General features: G+C 37.5%; 1 protein-coding gene across 2 annotated transcripts in view; it reads right to left on the bottom strand.

The window, feature by feature from the left end:
* The window catches only part of LRRCC1 (leucine rich repeat and coiled-coil centrosomal protein 1), a 37,505-nt gene that overhangs the window by 5,012 nt on the left and 9,375 nt on the right, over nt 1-23,118 (bottom strand). For both annotated transcript variants that reach the window (XM_034763207.1, XM_034763206.1), the window contains 12 exons: nt 22,861-23,073; nt 21,175-21,377; nt 16,703-16,904; nt 15,947-16,095; nt 14,901-15,105; nt 11,488-11,627; nt 8,315-8,516; nt 7,732-7,917; nt 5,911-6,085; nt 3,821-3,984; nt 2,697-2,905; nt 2,307-2,444 (listed from right to left, as the gene is read on the bottom strand). In XM_034763207.1, the coding sequence (XP_034619098.1) occupies nt 2,307-2,444; nt 2,697-2,905; nt 3,821-3,984; nt 5,911-6,085; nt 7,732-7,917; nt 8,315-8,516; nt 11,488-11,627; nt 14,901-15,105; nt 15,947-16,095; nt 16,703-16,904; nt 21,175-21,377; nt 22,861-23,073 (2,186 nt within the window). The remainder of the gene's footprint in view (nt 1-2,306; nt 2,445-2,696; nt 2,906-3,820; nt 3,985-5,910; nt 6,086-7,731; nt 7,918-8,314; nt 8,517-11,487; nt 11,628-14,900; nt 15,106-15,946; nt 16,096-16,702; nt 16,905-21,174; nt 21,378-22,860; nt 23,074-23,118) is intronic.

The following is a 23,118-nucleotide window of genomic DNA, read 5'->3' as shown; positions in this document are numbered from 1 at the left end:
TCTTTAACGTTGCTGTCCCTTTCCCGTCGGCAGTAAAGTGCTGCCACAGCAAAGGACCCTGCAGTGCTTTAAAGTCCCTGCCCCTTTTACCCTCCCTTGGCAGTCGACGGGCGTGGGAGCGCGCAAAGGGAGCAGCTGCCTCGGGGCCGGTGATTTATAAGGGCCCGGGGTCCGGACGCCACTACCGCAGCAGCGGTGTCCGGAGCCTCGGGCCCTTTACATCGCCATGGGAACTCTGGGAGGGAACGACCAGGCAGCCTGGAAGGGCTGGCTAGGGGATGCTGCCCCCTAGCCCTGCCCCGTCCGGTCCGCCCGAGGGCCTGCCCCTTCCGGGGGCCAGAGCTGCCCCCGCCCCGTACCGGTACGTGTCTTTCACCCCTGTGTAGTAGTAATAATGTTTTTATTAGATTACCCATTTGAATTTATATTCTTGCAAAGTGCCATTAGCAGATAGGTCTGCAGTATTTGGGATGCTGTGAATATGTATGTAATCCTAGATTATACATACATTTATATATAAAGATATTTCAGCATGGCCCTCTTAACCCGCGGTCTGTTAACACACGGGTGTGACGGCTTGACTCCCGATAGCCGCATGTAAACAGGTCTGTACTGTATTCAGACACTATGAATACACAGCCCTATGAAATTTCACACACATTCTTTTTCTAGGATACATTTCAGTAGCATTGAGCTTCCAGCACTGCTCCCAATGCTTAGCCCTAACAACTATTTCATTTTGTTCTGGAGAAACTAAATTTAGATCATTAAGATATTCCTTTACACTGCTGACCAGATTACCATTATGTCCCACCTCTCTTAAAACAGAGGAAATCCTCATCAAAGGAAAAAAACATTTTACCAGTTTTAGTGGGGGATATGTAAACTAAATCCTTAGCAGAAAGAGGTACTTCATCAGTAGTTATATTTTAGTGAGGCACACTAACAGAATAGTTGTAGCAATGAGCAGTCCTTTTCTCAAGGAAGTTTCATGGAAAAATCAAAATAATGTCTTTGACTGCCTAATCTCATTAGTCATAGATTCTTTTGCATCGTTGGGTCTAGCATAACTTGCCATGTCTCTGCTTATTGCTGTTGCGCGTGTGGCCTAACTACACAAAGTCCACTGTTCGACTACCTATGCCTAAAGAGAAAAGAACAGTGCTTAAAAAATGGTTGTGAGAGCCACAGCATCTTTAACAATAGTGGGAAGTCTTTAAAAAAAAAGTTTTCCTAGCATAGACAAGATTTATGAGGCTAGTTATATTGACACATCATTCAGTATTTATTTGGCTGACATGGTAGGCAGTGCCATTTGTACACATGTTTACTGAAGACTACCACCTTCATCTTCGGAATATGTCTACATGTTTTTTTTTTTTTTGGAAGTCTCATTTCCTTAGGTTTTGTTTACTATCAACTCCTAATCCACTGTTAATTGCTTCAACTAACACTTCCTCTGAAAGCACTGATGATAGAGAAATAAAGTCATATTAAAATATGCAATGGATCCAAATGCAAAACAAAAAAAAACAAAAACAAAAAAAACCCTCCAACTTTTCAGTAATAATCTGGGGGTGGGAGGAAGGAGAGAAGAGAGAAAGAAATTCAGATACTGTCTTATTTATTATTTTTCCCCTCAAAGGCATTAAATGAAAACCTAAGTACTCATTATTAATTATAGCCACTTGTTTGGTGCCGCAGCAACACAAATGCAAAGTCACACAAACAGGACTACACATTTATCCTCTCAATAAATTTATGCCAAATGGGCCTCCTCTATGTGGATTACAAATTTATGTTTTATATAAATTTTATTAACCCTTGTTTAGATCATTAAGATATTCCTTTACACTGCTGACCAGATTACCATTATGTCCCACCTCTCTTAAAACAGAGGAAATCCTCATCAAAGGAAAAAAACATTTTACCAGTTTTAGTGGGGGATATGTAAACTAAATCCTTAGCAGAAAGAGGTACGTGGGCCATAGAACTAGGATCTCCAATAGGAAGTAACTTTATCTGAGTACTAAACATTTGGGAATCTAAAAATCTAATACATTGAAAGTGCAGTTAAAAATGAGGGGAAGATCCTGCAGATACCTACTTCACAGAAGTAGTCCTTACACACACACACACACACACGTATTTCTTATGTGAGTATAAGAGTGTGTGATTGGACCTATAGAAAGTACTTGCAACTTCATTATGAATGCTAATATTGTGTACCAAAATTTCACCTGTCTTGCATGGTGGACTATGTACAAGTTTAACAAGACAACCATTATTAGTATTTTTGTTTTTACTTCTGAGTTTGAAGGCTTTTGTTTCTCTCTTCGATCAGCTTCTTTTCCTTGATATCAAAGTTTTCTTTCATTTGTTTAACTTGTGTCTCAAGGTGGCTTAATAGTTCTCCTTTATCTTGCCACTTCTTATTCATTGCACTGAAAATAAAACACAAAACGTTCAGAGTGCATACAGATTCTATCATCTTTTAAAACTGGGGGGGGGGGGGGGGGGGGGGAGGGAAAAAAAAGTGATATTTTTACATTTCCCAATTTTCAAGTTCTAACCCTCGAAAGTGAGGCTCTGGCCTACCCACGTACTCTTCTCCCAACCAATCTGAACACAAGATTTCACTTGAAATTTCAGTGTGGGCCATAACCTTTCATTATGCTTATAACAGTATACATCACCTATATGCTTTCCCAATATCTTCCAGTTCTGCTTCTTTTTCTTCTAGCAGTTGTTTTAATTCCTCTTTTCTTTCATTTTGCCTTTCTAACTTTTCCATTAGCTCTTCCAACTGTGCAGTTTTTTCATCCAATTGTACCTGAAAAGTCTTTTGGATTTCAACATTTTCTTCCCGCTGTTTTCTCATCTGCTCATCTCTCTCCTGTAAACCCTATAAACACAACAACATTTGTTTTGGTATAAATGGGTATAAACTGGCCATAAATAAATTTAGGTTGAAAATTAGATGAAAGTTTCTAGCCATCAGAGCAGTGAAGTTCTGGAACAGACTTCAAATACAAGTAGTGGGGGCAAACCACTCAACTCGTTTTAAGATGAAGCCTGATAGGCAATTCTGTCACATCCTGCTCATAAACCTATGACAGCAGGGTACTAGACTCAAGCACCCACAAGATCCCTTCTAATCCTATGTATGGTCCTCGTTTTTATTAACAAAACTTTCTTGCAATTATGTTAACTTACAGGATATACTGGTTGCAAAACAAAAAAGCAATAATTTCTGATGGAAAAATTGTAATAAAAGAACATTGAAGAGTTCAAACTCTGCTACTTATATACAGTATATTTTTAAAACTAGCGGATAATTTGTCTATATTAATCTACTTAGACAAAACTCCTCCAGAAATAACGGAGTTTTGCTATGATAAATGAGGCAAAGGTTTGAGTCCCACTGGAATTTATAATGCTAGTTTAACTGTAAGTATGTTACCCTATTGCTCCCTGAATGCAAAAGGAACAGAATAAAAGAAAATATTTTATACTTGAATATAAAATTTCAAATTCAACTGATTATTTTAATGAAGCAAAAACCAATAAATTAAGTGAGACCTGTCCTACATTTTTCTTCTACATTTCTGATACTGATTTTTATCTGGGAGTAAGTCTGTACATAAATACAATCATATATGGCCTGGTCCTGCACCCAGTGAAGTCAATGGGAGCGCACTCTCAGACAGCCATGGCACTGCTTTCCTAATTTTATTCAAGTCACTGCCACAATTTTCACTCGAACTCTGTTTAATTTAAGCATACCGTACATGCACACACACACTCACACGCCACTTACTTCTTTTAATTTCCTAATTGTTTCTGTTTGATCTTCCACTATTTTGGTCTTAATTCTTAGCGCATCATTGTTGCGTTCATTTTGTTTTTTTAGAATCTCACTTTCATTGGTCAGAACCTCAATTTTTGCTTCTAGTTTTCCACGGTCTTGAGCAAGAGAAGCTCCTGGATAAACACAACATTACAGCACTGCAGATCTTGAAGGCATTTTCCAAGCACATTTCAAAAAAGTGAACATTTTATGCAAGTGTGGACATGCTTGTATCTCCTGCATGGAGCAAAACGCTGGACTGGAACCTTAGTTTGTAACTACACAATTTTTTTTGAAAATGTTCAACAGTGGCAACTTAATGGTATTAAACACTTGCTGTTTAGACCTCCTTTGGGCACTTCTATTAAAAATGATCAGTAATAATACTTACAGATCTAAGCTAAGCAATTTCAAAGAGACCACCAGATGGTGCTAAATCTGTACTGCTAGTTATAGTGCAGAAGAACAAGAAAGAGGATAAAAACCACAACATCACTTATTGCTCCAACCATTTAAATTAGTCATCTTCAAGGACACCTGCAATTTGATTTTCATTTTGGGGGATGAAAGTGAACAAGTGACACAGGTATCAATACCACTATGAAATGCAGAGTAAGTAATGCTACTTACTGAGGGAATTCTCTCAAACTTGAACCTCCCTGCAATATTTTATGTAGCATTTTATGGGCTATCCTCCTCCCTGAATGAGCAATAAGAATCAATGAAAGTAGATGATTGCACATTTGTTCTCTATAATTTGACTTAACGACCACGCAAGGAGAGATGTATACAGTACTAGAGGACCAATTAGGGTCCACCTCACCAGTTCCACAACAATACTTCTGGCCTTGCATTTAAAACTCAAATAAATAAATTTTAAAAAGCCTCAATTTTAATATGGCAAGCATAACATTTTGCCAAATATATAAAAACACCTGAATGAAAAAGGAGTGAGAACAAGGTACACATACAGAACATTCTTTGAGATTACCACCTTCGAATATACTGTGATACTACTATTTGTTTTATGAATAGCTTTACACCATTTTTCTAGGCACTATTCACTATGACTCCAAGTAGTTGCTTGCACAAAGTAATGGCCACATCGAAGCAAATCATCTCCACCACTGGGTAAAACAAAGTGGAATAGAATGTGACACTTTTTTTGCAATTCATATCAATATGTATGGAAAAACTGTATAAAAAGGGGACAGTGTCACTCCTTACCAGTTATGTATAAGTAAAAATAAAAATCACAAGATCAGGTGTTCTGAAGTGTCTCTTATTGAGCCCACACACTAAGAAATATTTTCCTCCATAAATCAAATGAAGTTTAAAAAAATAAGTCAATTCACTGAGTTAACAGAATACCACACAAAATTATAATCAGTAACAGCTTATTTTTTTTATTCCTGATCTTCAGCTCGCTCACATTCTGATTAATTTTAACATTTAACTATGGTATCCTGAAATACGCCTCTTTTTCACTTAATTAACAGAATAAGCAACATTGTGTTTAGTGAAAATTATGAGCTCAAAAAGTTAAAAATGTATATGGTTTTTCTACAAGATTTCTCTCCTTGGGATTTTATTACTTATTTTTGTAGATCTTCAACCTATCCCTCTTAACAAAAATATAGTAAATATTTATTCCTTTATGACAGGATGACAATACTTTTTAAGTGGGGTTTGGATAGAAATAGTTTAAGTTTAATGTGAGTTTCCATCCACTGGATAACTGCTCATTGACATGACTCTCAATAAATAAAATAAATAAATAAAAAAGTAAGTGCTATGAAGAGGGTCATGTACCAGAACACTACTTTTTCCAACTACTTAAAGGTATAGCAAGTAGTGGAGGCTAATAATTTTTAATAATGCCACTCCTATGAAAAATAGCCCTTTCTGTGTCAAATAAAAGAAAATAAGGTTTGAGATTATTTGTCTCAGGTGGTGCTACAGTGCATTGTGGCAATACAACTGGCCAAGAAAGAAATGCAAGTGAAATATCTATTTAATTTATGCTATCATATTCTACCACAAAACTGTTGTATTTTTACCCTGTTGTGCCAACTCTTGTCCCCATATTTTTCTTTCCACTTTTAATCCATCAATTACAGATTCTTGGGCTGTCAGCTGAGAAATAAGTTTTGATTTTTCCTGTTTCAGGAGTTCAATTTGAATAGTCTTTTGTTTGTCCTCCTCAACCAAAGTTTCAAGTGCTCTGATTCGACTCTGTATACATGAATGAATAGTGGGGGGGGGAGGGGGGAGGCAGGGGGGAAAACAAAAAAAACAGTAAGATTTTGTAAGACAAATATTCAAGAATTCAGTATAATTAACACCAATTTAACTATGACAGTTAATACTAACTAACTATTTAAGCAGATATTCTGCTTACACACAAGGTTCTCTCTGATAAAAATTGGCATATTTTACATGTAACAAAGCACAGGCATTTGTTTCATCAGTCAATAGAGTTTATGCATTTTATTCAAGGATAAACCTAGGCATAGGTTAGGGGTTTGTTACAGGAGTGGGTGGGTGAGATTCTATGGCCTGCATTGTGCAGGAGGTCAGACTAGATGATCATAATGGTCCCTTCTGACCTTAAAGTCTATGAGTCTAATAAAGTTTGCTTGAAAATATATATGAATAAATTTAAGAGGAAGTAACTTTGTAATGAAAAGAAGTGCAAAAACGTCTGCAAAGAGGAAAACAGAGAATTTAGGTTGCACAGCAGAAGCTAATCCAAAGGAAACAAATGGAGGCTGTACTGGGGTGGGCTTCCACCCCATAAGACAGATCTAACCTGAAACACGCAAAATTCATTTTTTCCATACCTTATAAATAGGCTTTTTTAAAAAAGGATATTTACTTTTTAAAATAGTTTCAAGGAATAAATCAACATTTCCAACAGTTATTCTCTGACCGAGATTCCATTTGGCATATACATTAAACGTTCTGCTCTTGAGAATTTATTTTCTTTTTGAAAGCTGACCTGACATTAAAAAAGTAACTTGCAATCTCTAAATGCTAGACATGCTTTTCCCCTGGCCTCTTGGAAAAAGCTACAAGTCCATGATAGCTGAACTTATATTTAACAGCTAGAAACTTTTTTAAAATGTGATGATGTTCCTAATATTTTAATGGCCATTTGTGAATACCTCTACCCTGATATAACGCTGCCCTCGGGAGCCAAAAAAATCTTACCACGTTATAGGCGAAACCGCGTTATATCGAACTTGCTTTGATCTGCCGGAATGCGCAGCCCCCCACCCGCCAAGCACTGCTTTACCGCGTTATATCCGAATTCATGTTATATTTGGGTCACGTTATATTGGGGTAGAGGTGTATTATAATATTGTAGATAATATCTTCAGAAAGTGTGCTACATAACTAATGTAAATGATAGGTAGTCACTATTATATCGTTATCTAAATTACTGTAATAATGATAATTATATAAATCCCAGTAACAATACTTTGTACCGTACTTGCTATGTACAATCATTTGAAAATAACTCTTCTGCAGCTAAAATATTGTCATTTCTGAGTTTACAAACGTTCACAGTATTAAATATTCTCGGAATCTCAGTTTCAAGTACTTACTATTATGTACAACTTGCTATCACCACAAAATAGGCGTGCAATCGTGAGGAACTGTATGCGTGTGTATTTGGCTATATTGTGCATCTGAGAAGTCAGAATGTGAAAGTGGTAAAACACGAAAATTGAGATTACTGTGAATATTAACATGGTGTATTTCCTTATTTTTTTAGCCAATGTTAACTTTAAGATGAAATATACTGAGTATTGTTAATGCTAAAACTTCTTATCTAAAGTACAGTACAATTTAAAAAAAGGCTTCAAAACATATACCTTCAGATTTGCTGTTGTTTCTTGTTTTGACTTTACTACCTCTGTAATCCTTGCTTTCTGTTCTTTCACCATGGATGTCAGCTCTTGAATCAGAGCTGCTGACTGCTTTTCCTTTTGCTGAGATTGAGAAAGGGAACACTTATGTTCTGCTAACTCAGCAGTAACATTTTCAAAACCGTCCTTAACCTGTACGATAAAGACAGGTTAATAAAAAGATTAGCTTTCCAATTGCGTGCGCGTGCATGCATGAAATACAATATGGTAATTTGAAATAATGGAAGTGAGATTAATTCCATCCATTCTAAAGGTATTTCATATCACCTGAAGTAAGTTATGAATGCATAGAACCTACTCAGTCAAACCAAATGAAAAACGTTTCAAATAGTATCTCAAAAGATTAAACTGGATCTCAAAAAAAAAAAAAAAATAATTTAAAGTGAACTGTTACTTTAACACTACAATTGTCATTTTTGATTAACAATGAAGGAGAGAGGAAAAAAAGTGTTTTTTTTTTTTTTTAAAGCACAGAATTTGACAACCTCCTTGACTCCACACATTTTTCAAGATACTGTCTTAATCTTACCTCTTTAAACCTTTTGGCTTCAATAGTTAAAGCAATACGAAATTCATTTTCCAACTCCATATACTGCTGGTTTAACATACTAATTTTCTCCTGAAATTCTTTAATGCGTTCTTCATGCCGCTGTTGTTCTTTAGCAATTTCTTTTGACAAGGCATCTTGGAATTCAGATCCATTCAAAGCAACTCGGGTTTCAAGTTCTCTCCTGGAGTTACCAATCACGTACATTAAATTCAGAATTGCAGTATCTTTCAATACTATATCACTAGGTTTATTTAAAAAAAATTAAAAACAATGTAATAAGAGCAAGATAGGAACCATGTATTTACATCATTGCTTTTCAAGAGATACCTTTGTGAGGGTCAAGAAGAACAGTGGGTAGATATACTGAAGTATAAAACATGGATTAACTGTATAATTCCAACAAAGAAGGAAAATGCAAACTATTTAGTGAAAACCCAGTTATGCTTGCTAAAGGGAAACACCCATCAGAACCCTTAGCAGCAAGCATCAGTTAACATACCTCCATTCTCACATTACATATTCACTAACAGACATTCATCCAACTATAAATAAGTCACACTTCTCCTATAGTAATACAAAAACATACCCCAGACTCCTCACCATCACATTAATGTGCAAAAATCTTAACTCTGACCTTGTCTTTTTTTGTGGGAATCACATCACAGATTTCACCAGTGCAAGGATACCTACCAGATGTGCTTCTTGAGGTTGCTGGGGCCAATGTTAAGGTTTTGCACTACAGTGCAGTGGCAAGGAATAAATTATTGTATATTCTCTGTCCCCCTCACCTTCAAAGAACATTATGTTAACACTGCTGAAAACCAACAGCCCTGTTTTGGTGTTTTTATTTTTAGTTGAGTGGAAATCTATTAAGAGTAATAGATTTAAGAAAATCTATTGTAGTTCGAATGAGGGGGATATTTACATACCTGAATTTAGAAATTTGTGGGTTCTACAGTTTTATGCAAAAAAGGGTCCAAAAATTTGGAGAGAATCACTTTGCAAAAAATTTCAGAAGAGACGAGACTTTTGGTTACCGGCAAATAAATAAATGGTCAAAATATCCTCAAAAATTCAGAGACCTCTCCATATTTATACAGTTCTGTGAGTTGCTTTTCCCACTACAAACCCACACCCTCATCTGCAACTTACACAAGTATAGTAATTCCTCACTTAACGTCATAGTAATGTTCTTGAAAAATGCAATTTTAAGTGAAACGATGTTAAGTGAATCCAATTTCCCCATCAGGATTCATGTAAATAGGGGGGTTAGGTTAGGTTCCAGGGAATTTTTTTTCACCCGACAAAAGACATTATATACATAGACAGTATAAAGTTTTAAACAATTTAAAACAAAATTTAATACTGTACTCCGCAATGATGATTGTGAAGCTTGGTTGAGGTGGTGGAGTCAGAGGGTGAAAGAGGGTAGATCGGCTGCTCCTCTTGCTGTTCTTTCCAAAGTGCAACGGGGGTGTTCAACCCCTGGCTCTGCTCCAGGCCCAGCCCCCCTCCCCCCCCTCCCCCCCCCAGGCCCCCCCCTTCCCGGCCCTGCTCCCCCCCACCCCTCGAGTGCACCACGTCCTTGCTCCTCTCCCCTCCCCCGAGCCTCCTGAATGCCACGGAACAGCTGTTTCACGGCATTCAGGAGGCTCTGGGAGGGTAGGGGAGAGGAGCGAGGAAGTGGTGCACAGCCTCCCCCCCTCCTCCTGCCTACAGAAATCAGCATTCAGGAGGCTCTGGAGGGGAGGGAGGAGGCTGCGTGCCGCATCCTCGCTCCTCCCCCTTCCCTCCCGGAACCTCCCAAACACAATGAAACAGCTGATTGCTGAGGGTGGGAAGTGCAGGAAGGGATGGGGGAGTTGCTCACTTGTGGGGCTGCTGGCAGGCGGGAGGTGCTGAGTGGTAGTGGAGGGAGCTGATAGGGCAACTGCTGGCCCACCCCTGGTTCCAAGCCCCACAGCCAAACAACGTTATAAGCAAACATTGCGCAATTCTAAATGAGTGTATTGTTTAATAGATCAGCGATGTAACAATGAAACAACGTTAACTGGGACAACGTTAAGTAAGAAGTTACTGCAGAAAACGTACAGAACCTCTGAATTTGTCCTCTAATACATATAACCCATAATTCTGTTAAAAAATAGCAATAGAAGGGAGAAGAAAAGTGTGCGTAAAGTATGCAAACAGGATGTAAATAAAACATTTTTAGGAAGACAAAAATTAGGAATATTAGTGCACTACTTGAATGTTCTAAGGCTAAGAAAATGTTCATTTCTTATTTTAAGAAACTCTGCCAGGATAGAACAAATTGAAATTTTGATAGTATATGACAACATTAAACTCATTTCCAATGAGAGTCCTGCACTATATTGTTTGTATTTTACTGAAGTATGCTGGAATAAGATTTTATGACTATCCCTCTGAAAGCCATTTTATAAGACTATGCTATTCAGCAAAAGTTTAAACAAATACAAATCAAGACCAGTATAAAAATCAGAACTACTTTGTCTTGTTTGCTGTGCTGAACTATCCGAACTGCACAACAACCACCAACCAACCAACAACATGTATTAAAACCTGTTTTCCCCAAAGGTCAGCACAACTGTGATCACTGACAAAAGGACTAATCTGCTAAGATTCATCTTGAAGAGATGCTGCAGGACTTGTCTAACTTTCAATGTTTTACAGTATGAAAGAAATTGCTTTTATACAAAATGTCTTTGCATTAAGTTTTGATATGCTTTTATCCAGGAAAGAATATAAGGTATCTTTCATTCAAGTCTTTAGTCTTTGACAGTTTTGAACAATGTAAGTCATTGATGAAACAAAAAATCAAAGAAAGATTTGAGGAATAAGTTTATCTGCATGGAAGTCTCAGATGAGGGAAAGTTGCTGCCTGATATTTCCTTCTCAGCACCTATTATGGAGCTTATGAGAATGGAAGTAACTCCCTCTGCTATCCTCCCCAAAACCTCTAAATCCACCATTTTAACAGAAGGGAAGACTAACAGGATAGGAATTCTCAAAATATATATTTTCAAATAAATTGGGTTAGATTCTACCACAGCAGAACATCCTCAAACAAGCAAAGCTTTTCTAGATTCTGCAGTATGAACATACCCTCTCTGGATTGTGGTAAAGAAACAAACCTGTGCTCTTGCTCTTTTAACATGAGAAGCTCATGGAGCTGATGCACCTTCTCTTTCTGTTGTCGAAGAGATACTCGAAGTAACTGTACTTCTCTCTCAGTCGCTGAAGCTTTAAGTTCTGCCTCTTGAATCCGCTTCATCTGTATAAAAATCAGAGGAACAAGTCTTAAAATTGCTGCTTCTTCCTAAAGCTTTCAATTAGGATAAAAAATATATATAACAGTCTTACTAAAGCACTGTGTTTATCAGGGCTATTATTTCTGTGGCAAACACAGTGACCGTTAAGGTATTTTCATAAAAGGCCAGGGTTTTTGTCACCCCACCAGTCTAATACAGAGCAAGACTTTTCCATGAAATATTGAATATAGAGCCAAATTTGCAACAATGTAGTGTACCCCAAATCAAATGTAACAGTGTTAATTGAAAATCTTCAAAGGGTTTTTTGGCACTTTATAAAAGCCAAGGGATATTTATTTACCAATTTACAGAGCAAGGATTCAGAAGGATTTAAAAAAGTAGCTTAAAAGACTTATTTCAATTATAAAGTCACAATTTCAGAGAGAACTTTGGAGAAACAATGCCACTTAATCTTTAGAATACTATACTGTGGACCAGTAATGTCTGTAGCTTACTGATTTTGAGTTAAAGTTATTGTCACCTAAAAGCAACTATATTCCACTGTGGATGGGTAAGTCAAGAGTCATTAGGCCAGAGAACAAGCATGAGAATAACTGTACTCTGATGGTTGGACCACTCACTCAGGACTTAGGAGACCCAGGATCCACTAGGCTAGAAGTTATGAGCTCCCACCCACAAAGACAAAATAGGTGCCTAACTCTTAAGTGAAGGTTTGCAGCTGAAAATCCGAAGCAGAGAGAGGTGCTTCCCTGCAGCCTGGATTTAGGGACTTCTTTTGGTGAGGGGGCAGGTCTTAGGACCATCTGCCCCCATAGCATTTCCTATTGGATAATTTAGGCAAGGAGCCACCTAAACTGGCTGGCTTTTGTGAATCCCTTTCTGAGGCACTTATCTCCCTACATTCGTTGTATGGGGAGCCTGAGAACTTAACTCAGGCTTTGGGAATCCCAGTGATTCCAGATTCTATGGTTAGAATCCCAGTACATGCATCCGACGAAGTGGGTATTCACCCACAAAAGCTTATGCTCCAATACATCTGTTAGTCTATAAGGTGCCACAGGACTCTGTTGCTTTTTAGTGATTTTCTAGGCACCAAGAAGTTAGTGCTCCTGGCTCAGCTTTGCTACACCTAAAACTAAGGGTGCTGGGGGCTGCAGTAACACCCCTTGGTTTGGAGTAATAATAGCAACCAAGATGCAGTTTCCATCATATACAGGGCTTACAATTTTGTTCAGTGGCTTTCAGCACCCCCCCACAAAGAATTGTTCCAGCCCCTGTGCTGAGTGTTGCCATGCCTAAACTCCTTTGTGACTCTAGCCCAAGATGGCAAACTTTTCATTTGACATCATAAGCTTTTGTGGTGAATTCCTTTTTACTAGTTGAAAATAGCTTTTTCCATACACCAAAATATCCCCTCTGTACCTTTTGATGAGAGAGAAATCAGAATATAGTAAAACAGTAAAATGTAAAACAAACCCCACCTTGATTTTGCGGAAGTAATTCACTCTAAACCAGTATCTACCTAGAACTCTCACACTGAAGTTTCAGGTCAGGATATGGAAGAGACTGCACAGGTGGTTTTGATGGAGGATCTCACTATTTATCACTCATCTAAGGTGGTGCTTCTTCCAATATATACAATAGTGTGGACTTCTATTTACCCCCCCCCCCCCCCCCCCCACCAAAATTCTCTCTCCAGGTCACCACAGACACTACTCAGCAGTAGCAGCTCAACCCTCCCCTCTCTACAGGGCAGGGCACTGTGGCAGATCTCTCTTCAGCTTTCATACTTTATTCAACTCTAATCTCAGAGGTTTTGCTTTCTTGGGGTGCCAAAACTGTTAATAGTTGATTAACAAAGCACTTTTTCTGACTATCATTCTAAAGGAATAATAATTAAAGCATTATTGATTTAATGAGTAGAGATGGAAGGGAAACAAAAACAAGCCGTTTAGTTTCCTGCTCTCAGAAAAGCAAACTAGAGTGCAGTTTTCTCTGGAGTTATTTCACCATCTTCCCAATTGATATTGGATCATCACATCAATCAGAAGGTCAAAGGACATTTGTGATACTGTAATTAAGCAATTTGAGATGGTATAGTTTTGCGGAAGGTAATCTCAATACCAGATGCCCTGTGTCTATATATAAAAGCCCTGCATTTTCAATGGCACATAATTTCCTGCATGAACACTGCATTGAGGAAAAGAACTCTATAAATATGCTAAAAAATATCTATTATTTGAACTGAAAGAGAAGGCAAAGTAATAATACAGCTGAACTGTTGAGAAGAAAATTTAGTTTCAAAGTAATCCTGTCCATTATCTGAAAATCTAGAATTATTCAACAATGCAGGTCTATAAAACTCTAAAGAACCAAACAGTAGATAGGTATTCACCTAATAAACTGTTCTTTCTGTAGGTAATAAGGTGTCCCTGCTACCAGATGGTAAGGATTTATTCCAAGATCTTCCCACCACTAAAGAAATCAGGGGCTTTATGCACCACTAAATAATTACCTTTCTAAAAGACGAACAACCCCCAAAACCTGTACATATGGAAGAGTAGTACTGGATTTAGTTCTTTCCCTTCCTAAATGAAAGGCAGGATACATGCTTTGGATTTGGAGATCAATTCCAGACTCTCAGTAATCCTGGACTACTTGTAAAATAATTTGATGAACAATACAAGTCTAGTATCTGCTCTTTGTGCCACATAAAAGCCAAAAAGATCCAATGCCTCTTTTGGTCATAGTATCACCATGCTTTTCCACTTTAATGATCAAAAAGCATCTATATACACTATTGCTTATTATTTTGTTCTGCATAAACTTACAGGCATACAATTCATTTTTTCTGTCAAATAAAAATTTTTTGCAGTTATCCTGTGTCTAAGTTCTGCAGTATGACTGTTAAGGCCTGTTTTATCAATTTAAAGAATTCATATTTTTAGGTTATTTACAAGCCTCTTTTCATTAACACATACTGTTGGGGGGAAAAACAAAACAAACAAACAAACCACCATTGAGTCAAGAAGTGATTGACCCTTACCCATGTATCTTATAATACAAGTTTAATACTTTATTGCCTGCCCATTCTTTAAATTTGAAAGAACCGTAATTAAAATGGCATATTTAATCAAAGATTTATTTTCACAGTAAAGACTAAAATTAAAAAATAGAAATTGAGGCTTGTGACATTTTTTAGGGGCTCTTTAGTATTTTTATCTGCTTATTAGATGCCATCCCATTATTATAGGCAACCAATGCTAAATATATACCCCCGTTGCTTGTTGCTGTACTCTTTGTGTCTCCATCTTGGATAATGTTTCTTCTAAAGTTTGTAGAGCCTTTCGCTGATCTTCCTCTTTATTTCTTGCTTGATTTAACTCATTGGTAAGTCTTTCAGTTTCATCCTTCAATTGCTGGATATCAGCTTGCAGTCCTGTTTTTGTATTTCTCTCTCTCAAAATCAGTTCCTTTAACCTAAACATTAGTGCAATAACAAATACATTCCCCTCTTAATTATATTTACTAAAACAGTGGTCTCCAATCTTTTTACACCCAAGATCACTTTTTGAAACTAAAGGGCAACCCAGGATCGACCCCGCCCCTTCCCCAAAGCCCCGTTCACTCCCATTTACCCCTCCACACCTCTGTCGCTTGCTCCCCTCCACCCTCACTAACTTTCACCGGGCTGGGGCAGGGGTTCGTGAGGGGTTCGCAGTGTGGGAGGGGGCTCTGGGCTGAGCCAGGGGCAGGGGGTTGGGGTGCAAGCTCTAGGAGGGAGTTTGGGTGCAGGAGGGAGCTCCAGGCTGGGACAGAGTGTTGGGGTGCAGGAGGAGGTATGGGGTGCTGGCTCCTGGAGGGGGAACTTACCTCCGGTGGCTCCCAGTCAGTGGCAGGCGCAGTGAGGCTAAAGACAGGCTCCCTGCCTACCCTGGCCCCACACTGCTCCCGGAAGGGACCAACATGCGCCTGCAGCCCCCTGAGGCTTTTGGATGAGATGACCTATGCTAGTCTAGATGTTAAAAACTGTTTACTTTGAAATGGCTGGGTGTTTTCTTTCCTCCCTGTGCCAGTCCTGAATGAAAGAGAACTGAATGTATATAACCCATTCGAGAGCCACTTTGTCCATTTGGAGGACAGAAAAGATCGAGGAACACACTTTCAAAGAGGGGATTTCACTGTAAACCAATCAACTGAAGTCCTGGTATTATTCCCTATATATATATATATTATTTTGAAAGTTTACTGCTTAACTCTTTCCTCATTTCTCTAAGCCACATAAGCAGTGTGCCTTGGATTAAACATCTTTTTCCTTTACCTGTCTGTAGTGTACACAGCCATACTCTGAATATCCTTTTCTTCTTTTGACTGTTTCTGCAGTTCTTTGATATAGTCTCTCAGTTTCTTTTCAGCTTGTTCAGCTTTCCACCTCTTCTCTTTCTCCTGATCCAGTTCTTGAACTAGTGCCTGAACAAAAATATATTAAAAACCCACATTCTGAAACCTTCAAGTTTAACAAAATGATTGGCTTTTCTGCTTAATTATGTTAATAGTGCTTATAAAAATTGTTTGTACTTTCAGGAAGCTGATGGAAGACCAGAGTAAGCAACAGAATATTGAGTAAATAGAACACAGTAAGACATCTAGTCCAGCCAGCCAGCCCATGCATTCATCTGCTTGAGGTAGGAAAGCTTAACAGAATCACCAGCCCAGCCAGCTGACTTGTATAGGAGGGTTATATCATTATGGCTTTGCTTTTTATTGTCTTCTACTTATCAGTAGAAGGATTTATCCTGGCAGAGCATAAATTTGTAGAAGTAGTCTTTTCTGGCAGAGGTGACCATTAACAATTTATTACAACACAAAATGCATAGTAATATGTTGTTAAAAAGTTTGTTTTAATTTTTATTATTATTATTAAAAAACTTCACTACTTTTACAAAACAGTTTAGCAACATAATCCTACTCATAACTCATTTTAGAATTTTCCTTGGGCAACATTTGTATTCACACTTGCTCTACTGCAGGTGAAAATTACATTTTTCTATTTACTTTATTGCAAGTAAAACCATACCCTGTAAGTGGATTCCTCTGCAGTACTTGAATTCACGTCTTCTGTTTTTCTTATTTGACTCTTTGGTCTTCCCATCAATTTCTTGGCTGATTTTCCCACTACTTCCAAGTCTGGCGTTTCTGAAGCTGAATTTACACAAGAAGAGTTCTCTTTCATTTGAGAATGCAGACACTTCAGCTTTAAGGAATTCTGCTCCTCTCCCCTGAAGTGGTAGAAAAGTCAATGTACTTAAGAAGTGTACAAAGTTAAATGTCTCTTTACACAGTAATGACATCAAGTGTCAGAAGCTCCTATATCAGAAAACATCTGCTGATATTAGAAGCTGGAAGAGTCAACTATACTGAACTGCACATCTAAATTTAGGGGAACGAATTCTAAACAGAATGGGAAATGACAATTATAATTAGAAGGTTAACTGTAAAAATATGCAGTACTCATGGATATGTTATTTTGAAAGCCATTTAATGGTTGTCTATAGAAATTCTGTCAATCTAAATGTAGTAAGAGAATTTCAGGGGTTTGATTTTAAGGTCAGACCATTGGTATTAAACTACATTCTAAATTTCACTTTTTATATCTCACAGTTAGCATGAAAATGACACTAAGACATAATTAAAAAGCTGGCAAGTATAGCGATCATCAAACACGAAAAGTAGTTATTATCCAAGATGACAGGCACATACTCAGGGCAGCTGGCCCCTCCCGCTGCTCCTACTACATTCTACTTTTAGAGTGCTAGCTTGATCAGAGCTAGCATGAGCGAGTCTCCTCAGGCTGGAAATTACACCCCCGAGCTTGAAGTGTGGACATACTCTCAGACAGGTGCTTCAGTACAGCCACTAAAAGCAGAAGGAGTATTCACTCATGGTTGAAGATCTAACAACTGGGCAAAGACCATTGCAGCAGCACAGTAGCCTTCCATTCCATAAAGGTGTAGAGGAGGATGTTAGGGTCAAATCCAGTTCAAGTAGTAGATACAAGTATCTTTTGGGGTCCTAAATGGAGATGCTCAATAGGCAAGGAAGAGAAACAAGTATTTGGCAAGGACAGAGACAGAAAAAGTAAACGGTGTCCTACATAGAATCACATGAATGAGTCTAATCATTTGTTTCTTTGTTCACAAAAATAAGGGGGAGGTCAAATTGGGGTGGGGGGGGGGAATCCACATTTTTAGTTTGTACAGTGACCCAAGGAAAGGTTTTGACACAGCAGCAGTGTGGGTTTCTTTTTTCTTTCTTTCTTTTTTTTTTTTTTTTTTTAAACAAACCAAACCAAAAAACACACACATGCCCTTCCTTAGGCAGGAGAGAAAAAGCAAGAACATAGGATTTAAAATGTGTGATGATAAAGAAAAACTAAGGACCACAAAGTATAAATAAATGTAAGTACACATATATTAAGGTATATAAGCAGTCTACCTGGATGCTTGGTACATAGATAAAATGTCAGCAATTGAGTTATTGCAGAATACTGATTAGGTTTTCTGTGACCTTTTGGATTAGTCAAGATTCTGGAAACAGTTTTGAAATAATCTATTCTTGGGCTCCAAAAAAATCAAAATTTACTCATCCTTAGTGAAATCCAAAGAATTACTAACTGTGGAAGTTATATTATTCACAAGCCACAGATGAATCAATAACCAATTTGATTTCCAAAATGTGGGTTACAGATACCTTAACATAAGAAAAGAATACTGTTTTAAAAAAAATATATGTATGAATCATAGAAAGGGGTAAATACAAGAGAAACAAATACTAACAGCCAACTATTTCCATGTGAAGTCATAAACTAGTGCTATTTAACCTTTTACCGTAAGTGGAGTTATTACAGAAAATGGTTAACTGTCCTGAACTTGCAGTCCTTAGCAAAGTCTCCACTTTCCAGAATAAAGTCCCAAAAGTTTGACCTACATTCTTTGTTTCTAAATGCATGACCTTACAATTGGCTAAGTTAAACCATGTTGTCCAAATGAACCAGCTTAATAGGCGATAGGTAGCTCTGTATAACTAAATTAGTGAGTAGTAAATGAGAAGCACCAATTTTTGTATCATCTACAAATTTAACCAGCAGTGATTTTATATTTTCTTTCATATAATTGAAAAAGATAATAAATAACACTGGGCCAAGAAACTTCATGCTTCCTCCCCCCCTTAGGCCATACTGTGCTGTGTCGGCTGGAGACGTGCTCCTGCCGACTTACCTTAGTCTTTTAGGGGAGGTGGAGTACAGAAATTGATGGGAGAGTGTTCTCCCATCGACTTAATGGGTCTTCAGACCTGCTAAATTGATGCCACTGCATCAATTGCAGCAGTGCTGATTTAGTTCCGTAGTGAAGACATGGCCTTAGTTTCTTTTTGAGCTTTCAGTTAGGCCAGTTTGATTTTTGTATAGTATTAATTCCTCCCCAAATCAGAATGTTGCACAACACAAAGTTAAATCTTTCACATAGTTTGTCAGCAGTTACCTTTATCAAACTTGTAAACTCATCAAAAATGCTGTCAAGTTAGACAAGACCTATTCTCCATAAGGCCTTACCAACTAACATTAATCGCAATGTTTTGCTTTTTTTTTAAATTGACTGCAACCTATACCAATCTTTCTATGATTTTGTTTAGGATTAGCATCAGACTAACAAACCTAAAGTTATATGGGTCACTCCATTTAAACTTTCTAAATATATGTACATTACTTGGTTTTAAGCACTAGAAAAAAGCTAGAGTACGAACATCCGCAATGTTTGGTTCTTTTTCTACAAGCCTACTTTCTAGGAAGTCAGTATGCCATAGGATCTTTAACAGCAGCCCCAGTAAGCAGAACATTTTGACTAACTATGACCATCTGCAGCTCCTAGTTTCAACTGGATAAAATATTCTTGTTTCCTTTGCTAAAATGGTTTTGTGAAATGTTGTATTTTATGTGACAGCATTTAAGTCATCGGTGAAACAATACTGGTGTTGAATCTACAATTCCATCTACATGGAGGCCCAATCATTTCAATGAAGCTCTGAGGACACAGTTGCAGGATCAGGACCTAGTTTGTAAAATGCTTTGGGATCCTTCGATGAAATACACTATAAACATGTAAGACTTATCACACTGTTACAGTATTTTGGTAAATTAATATTTATGCTCTTGAACAGTGGTTCTCAACCTATTTACCATGGCGGGCCACATATGCAGCTCTCGATAGGTTATGTGAGCTGCAACCACAATATATATATACTACCTGTATGACCCTGAGGTTGTCACATGGGCCGCAGCTATGTGCTGATTGGGCTGCAAGCAGCCCATAGACTGAGCACCACTGCTCTTGAACCTTTCAAGTGTTCTGTATCCATTTATTAAATGTATCATATTTTCACTTTGTGATTTTCAAGTATCTTGAGAATGTCCTAGCATACGTAGAAATTGCCCTCCTGTAAAAATCAAGTAGGTTCTAAAGTATGATGTCTGACCTACACTGACATTTTCTTACAAGCATAACTGAAAGTTCCAATGATCAAAGGCAGCACTGAAAGGAAGATTCTTTGCCTTCATGCGGGGTTACTTTAGAAGTTATAGTATTTTGGTTCATCAGCACATTTGTTATAGCAATTAAGTATCACTCTGTCCACAGTGTTTTACTTTTAAAGGGAAGTACTGCATGTATTGAAGGAAAAACAGAGTTCAGTACAATCTGTCATCACAGCCATCTACTAATTCAATACTTCCCACAATACTGGACATGACCCTCTGTGGGAAGCACAAAGGACTACCCAGGGATGTATGAACGGACTACATTCGTTTCATCAAAGTCTGAGCTTTCATTAAAAAAAAAATGTCTTTGGTTGTCATGGTTATAGAGAACCTTCAAAAACATGACAAGTATATCAATGCAGCAATGTCTGCTTGAGTTTTCATGGAGCCTAAAGCAATATGTGATATGAACTGTCCTGTTCATTTAAATGGGAGTTAACTCAGATGCCAGTGAGGATATTTCAGGTGTCAACTTTGTTAATTAACCATACACTATGCAAAGCATGTAAGAATATAAATAAATAAATAAACAAACAAATTAAAATCTGCACCAATCTACCCCATCATTTCTCAAAGTGGAGGGCATGAAAGACTAATATTAGGAAAAAAAAGAGGCAGAATATGGAGTTAAAAAACAAAAACAACTAAACCATCAAACAAAAAACCCCCAACCCTGATGGGGTTACAGGAAAAACACAACAACTGGTTAATTGATTATATTTTCCTGAAGAGGAAAAGCTTTCAGAAGTTTAGGAAACATTGCACTAACCAATGAAGAGAACATGAATGAAATTTCTAAAAACTGGGAACTTCATTAATGCTATAAAATCATCACTACAGGCATCAAGCACCTTTATCACCTCAAATACAAAATTTCAAGTTAGAGCTAAATTAATTCAGGAAGTACTCAATCTTTTAAAACCTTTTGGATATTTTTGTGTCCAATCTGAAAGTACCTGTCAGTTATTTTGCCTTTCAGATGATTAGCATGGTGCTTAGTAGACAAAGTAGATTTACAATAATTAGGGATCTTGCTTCTTTTAGCCACCTTTCTGTTGTTCTCTTTTCCACTTTCACACTCACTCTCAGAAGTCAGATCAGTGTCTCTCTTTGCTTTAAGAACTTTCAAAGGAGTGCCTGTTCTTGAACAATTAGACACCTAAGAACAAAAACAAGTAAAAAGTTGTTAGTCTAAAAAATAAATAAAATAAAGTTACTTAAGTGACTTTTTTCAAATCTACTTTGAAGGATTAGGGTTTATGAAATGGCTTTGACAGAAGTAGATTAACTAATGAAGATTCCACAGACTCTAGCTAATTAGCTACATTTCTCCCCCTTTGTCAGCCAACCATTTCAGCCTTTCCTTTCCATGCAGGAAATCTAGCTATGCTGGCAGAACAGTGTGCCAGATCATGTGTAATTGCTTACTCATTACTCCTTGAAACTTTTGCAGTTACCAAGGAAGGTTGTTAAAAAGTAGTTTCTCATAAGGAATAGTTAAAACTCTTAACTATTTTCTGTTCACATGGAAGGAAAAAAAAATAATCCCCAATATAAAGTTAACATAAACATGGGAATAAAGTACACTAATAATTTGCTCCCACATCAGGATGGAGGATCTACAAAACTGAAGACCCTCTATTTTAGTTCATCCCATCTTCTGAGGATTAGGGCCCAGCATTGAACAAAAAGTATGTGCCCCAAAATCATGCCCTGTGAAATTATACTGGTTCAACTCTCTACAGATGTAGGTGTCAGACAGCACCTCATGTATTAATTTATTTTACCAAGTTTGTTCATAACCAGAGATCATAGAAATGTAAGGCTGGAAGGAACCTCTAGAGGTAATCTACTCCATCCCCTTCGCACTGAGGCAGAATTAAACATACCTAGACAAACATTTTGTCTGTGAGGGGCTAACTTATTCTTAAAAGCCACCAATGACAGCCTGCTCCATTGCTAAATTATCCTTATAGTTAGGAAAGCGGTCCTAACATTTACTGGAAATCTCCCTTGCCGCAAATTAGTTCTAGTCCTACCCTTGGTGGACATGGAAAACAACTGCATCTATTGCTTATGTGCATTTAGCCAAGATCTTATAAATATGTCAGGGACACCATGTACTATCATTATAAAACAAAACAAAAAACAACCACCACTATACACTGGAAAATATCCCGCCCTCCCCCAAAGGTAAATTCAAACCAATTGGACCATTATTTTGTAGCATTATTAACTTTCACAGTGCTAGGATTTTATCACTTTTCATATTTCTGACTGCTTTGTGGCATGTGTCAAAGGATTAAAGAAAAATATTAACTTCATACCCAACATGATCAGATAACAGACAGCATAATGGACTAAATGGACCACACATTTGATCCAGTATGCAAATTCCTATGATCTGTTGTAAGTATTGTCTACAGTTTTTCAAGTTTACGAATGTTCTTATATTGTCCCTTCATCACTTATGGCATCTGATTACCTCTAAAATTAGTATGCACACATTAATATACACATTTCTCTCCTCACTCTGCCACACCGACATCAGCCAGCAAGGCCTGGATTTTTATCACAGATGCACATCTGAAACATAAAAAAGGCCTTTTTGTGTAAATGTGATGTACCTTAAGACTAGTTACCTTCTGCAAGAGCTGTGAAATTTGATCCTCTAGTTTTTTGATCCTCATCTCACTGTATAAGTCATTATTAATTTTAGCCCTTTCTGCTTCTGAAGAGGAGACTGGTTCTGAAGAAGAACTGAAGGTACTTTGTGTTGGTATACTTGCACGTTGTCGAAACTGAGCTAACACCTTATCAATATGAGGGGTGATCACTCGCAAGTTAACACAACTCTTAAATAAATAAAAAAGACATTCAATAATTATATCCAACATAGC

The sequence above is a fragment of the Trachemys scripta genome, chromosome 2 (genome assembly GCF_013100865.1).
Source record: "Trachemys scripta elegans isolate TJP31775 chromosome 2, CAS_Tse_1.0, whole genome shotgun sequence".
NCBI lineage: Eukaryota > Metazoa > Chordata > Testudines > Emydidae > Trachemys > Trachemys scripta.
The sequence above is the reverse complement of the archived record's forward strand: the minus strand, read 5'-3'. Positions and strand labels throughout refer to the sequence as shown.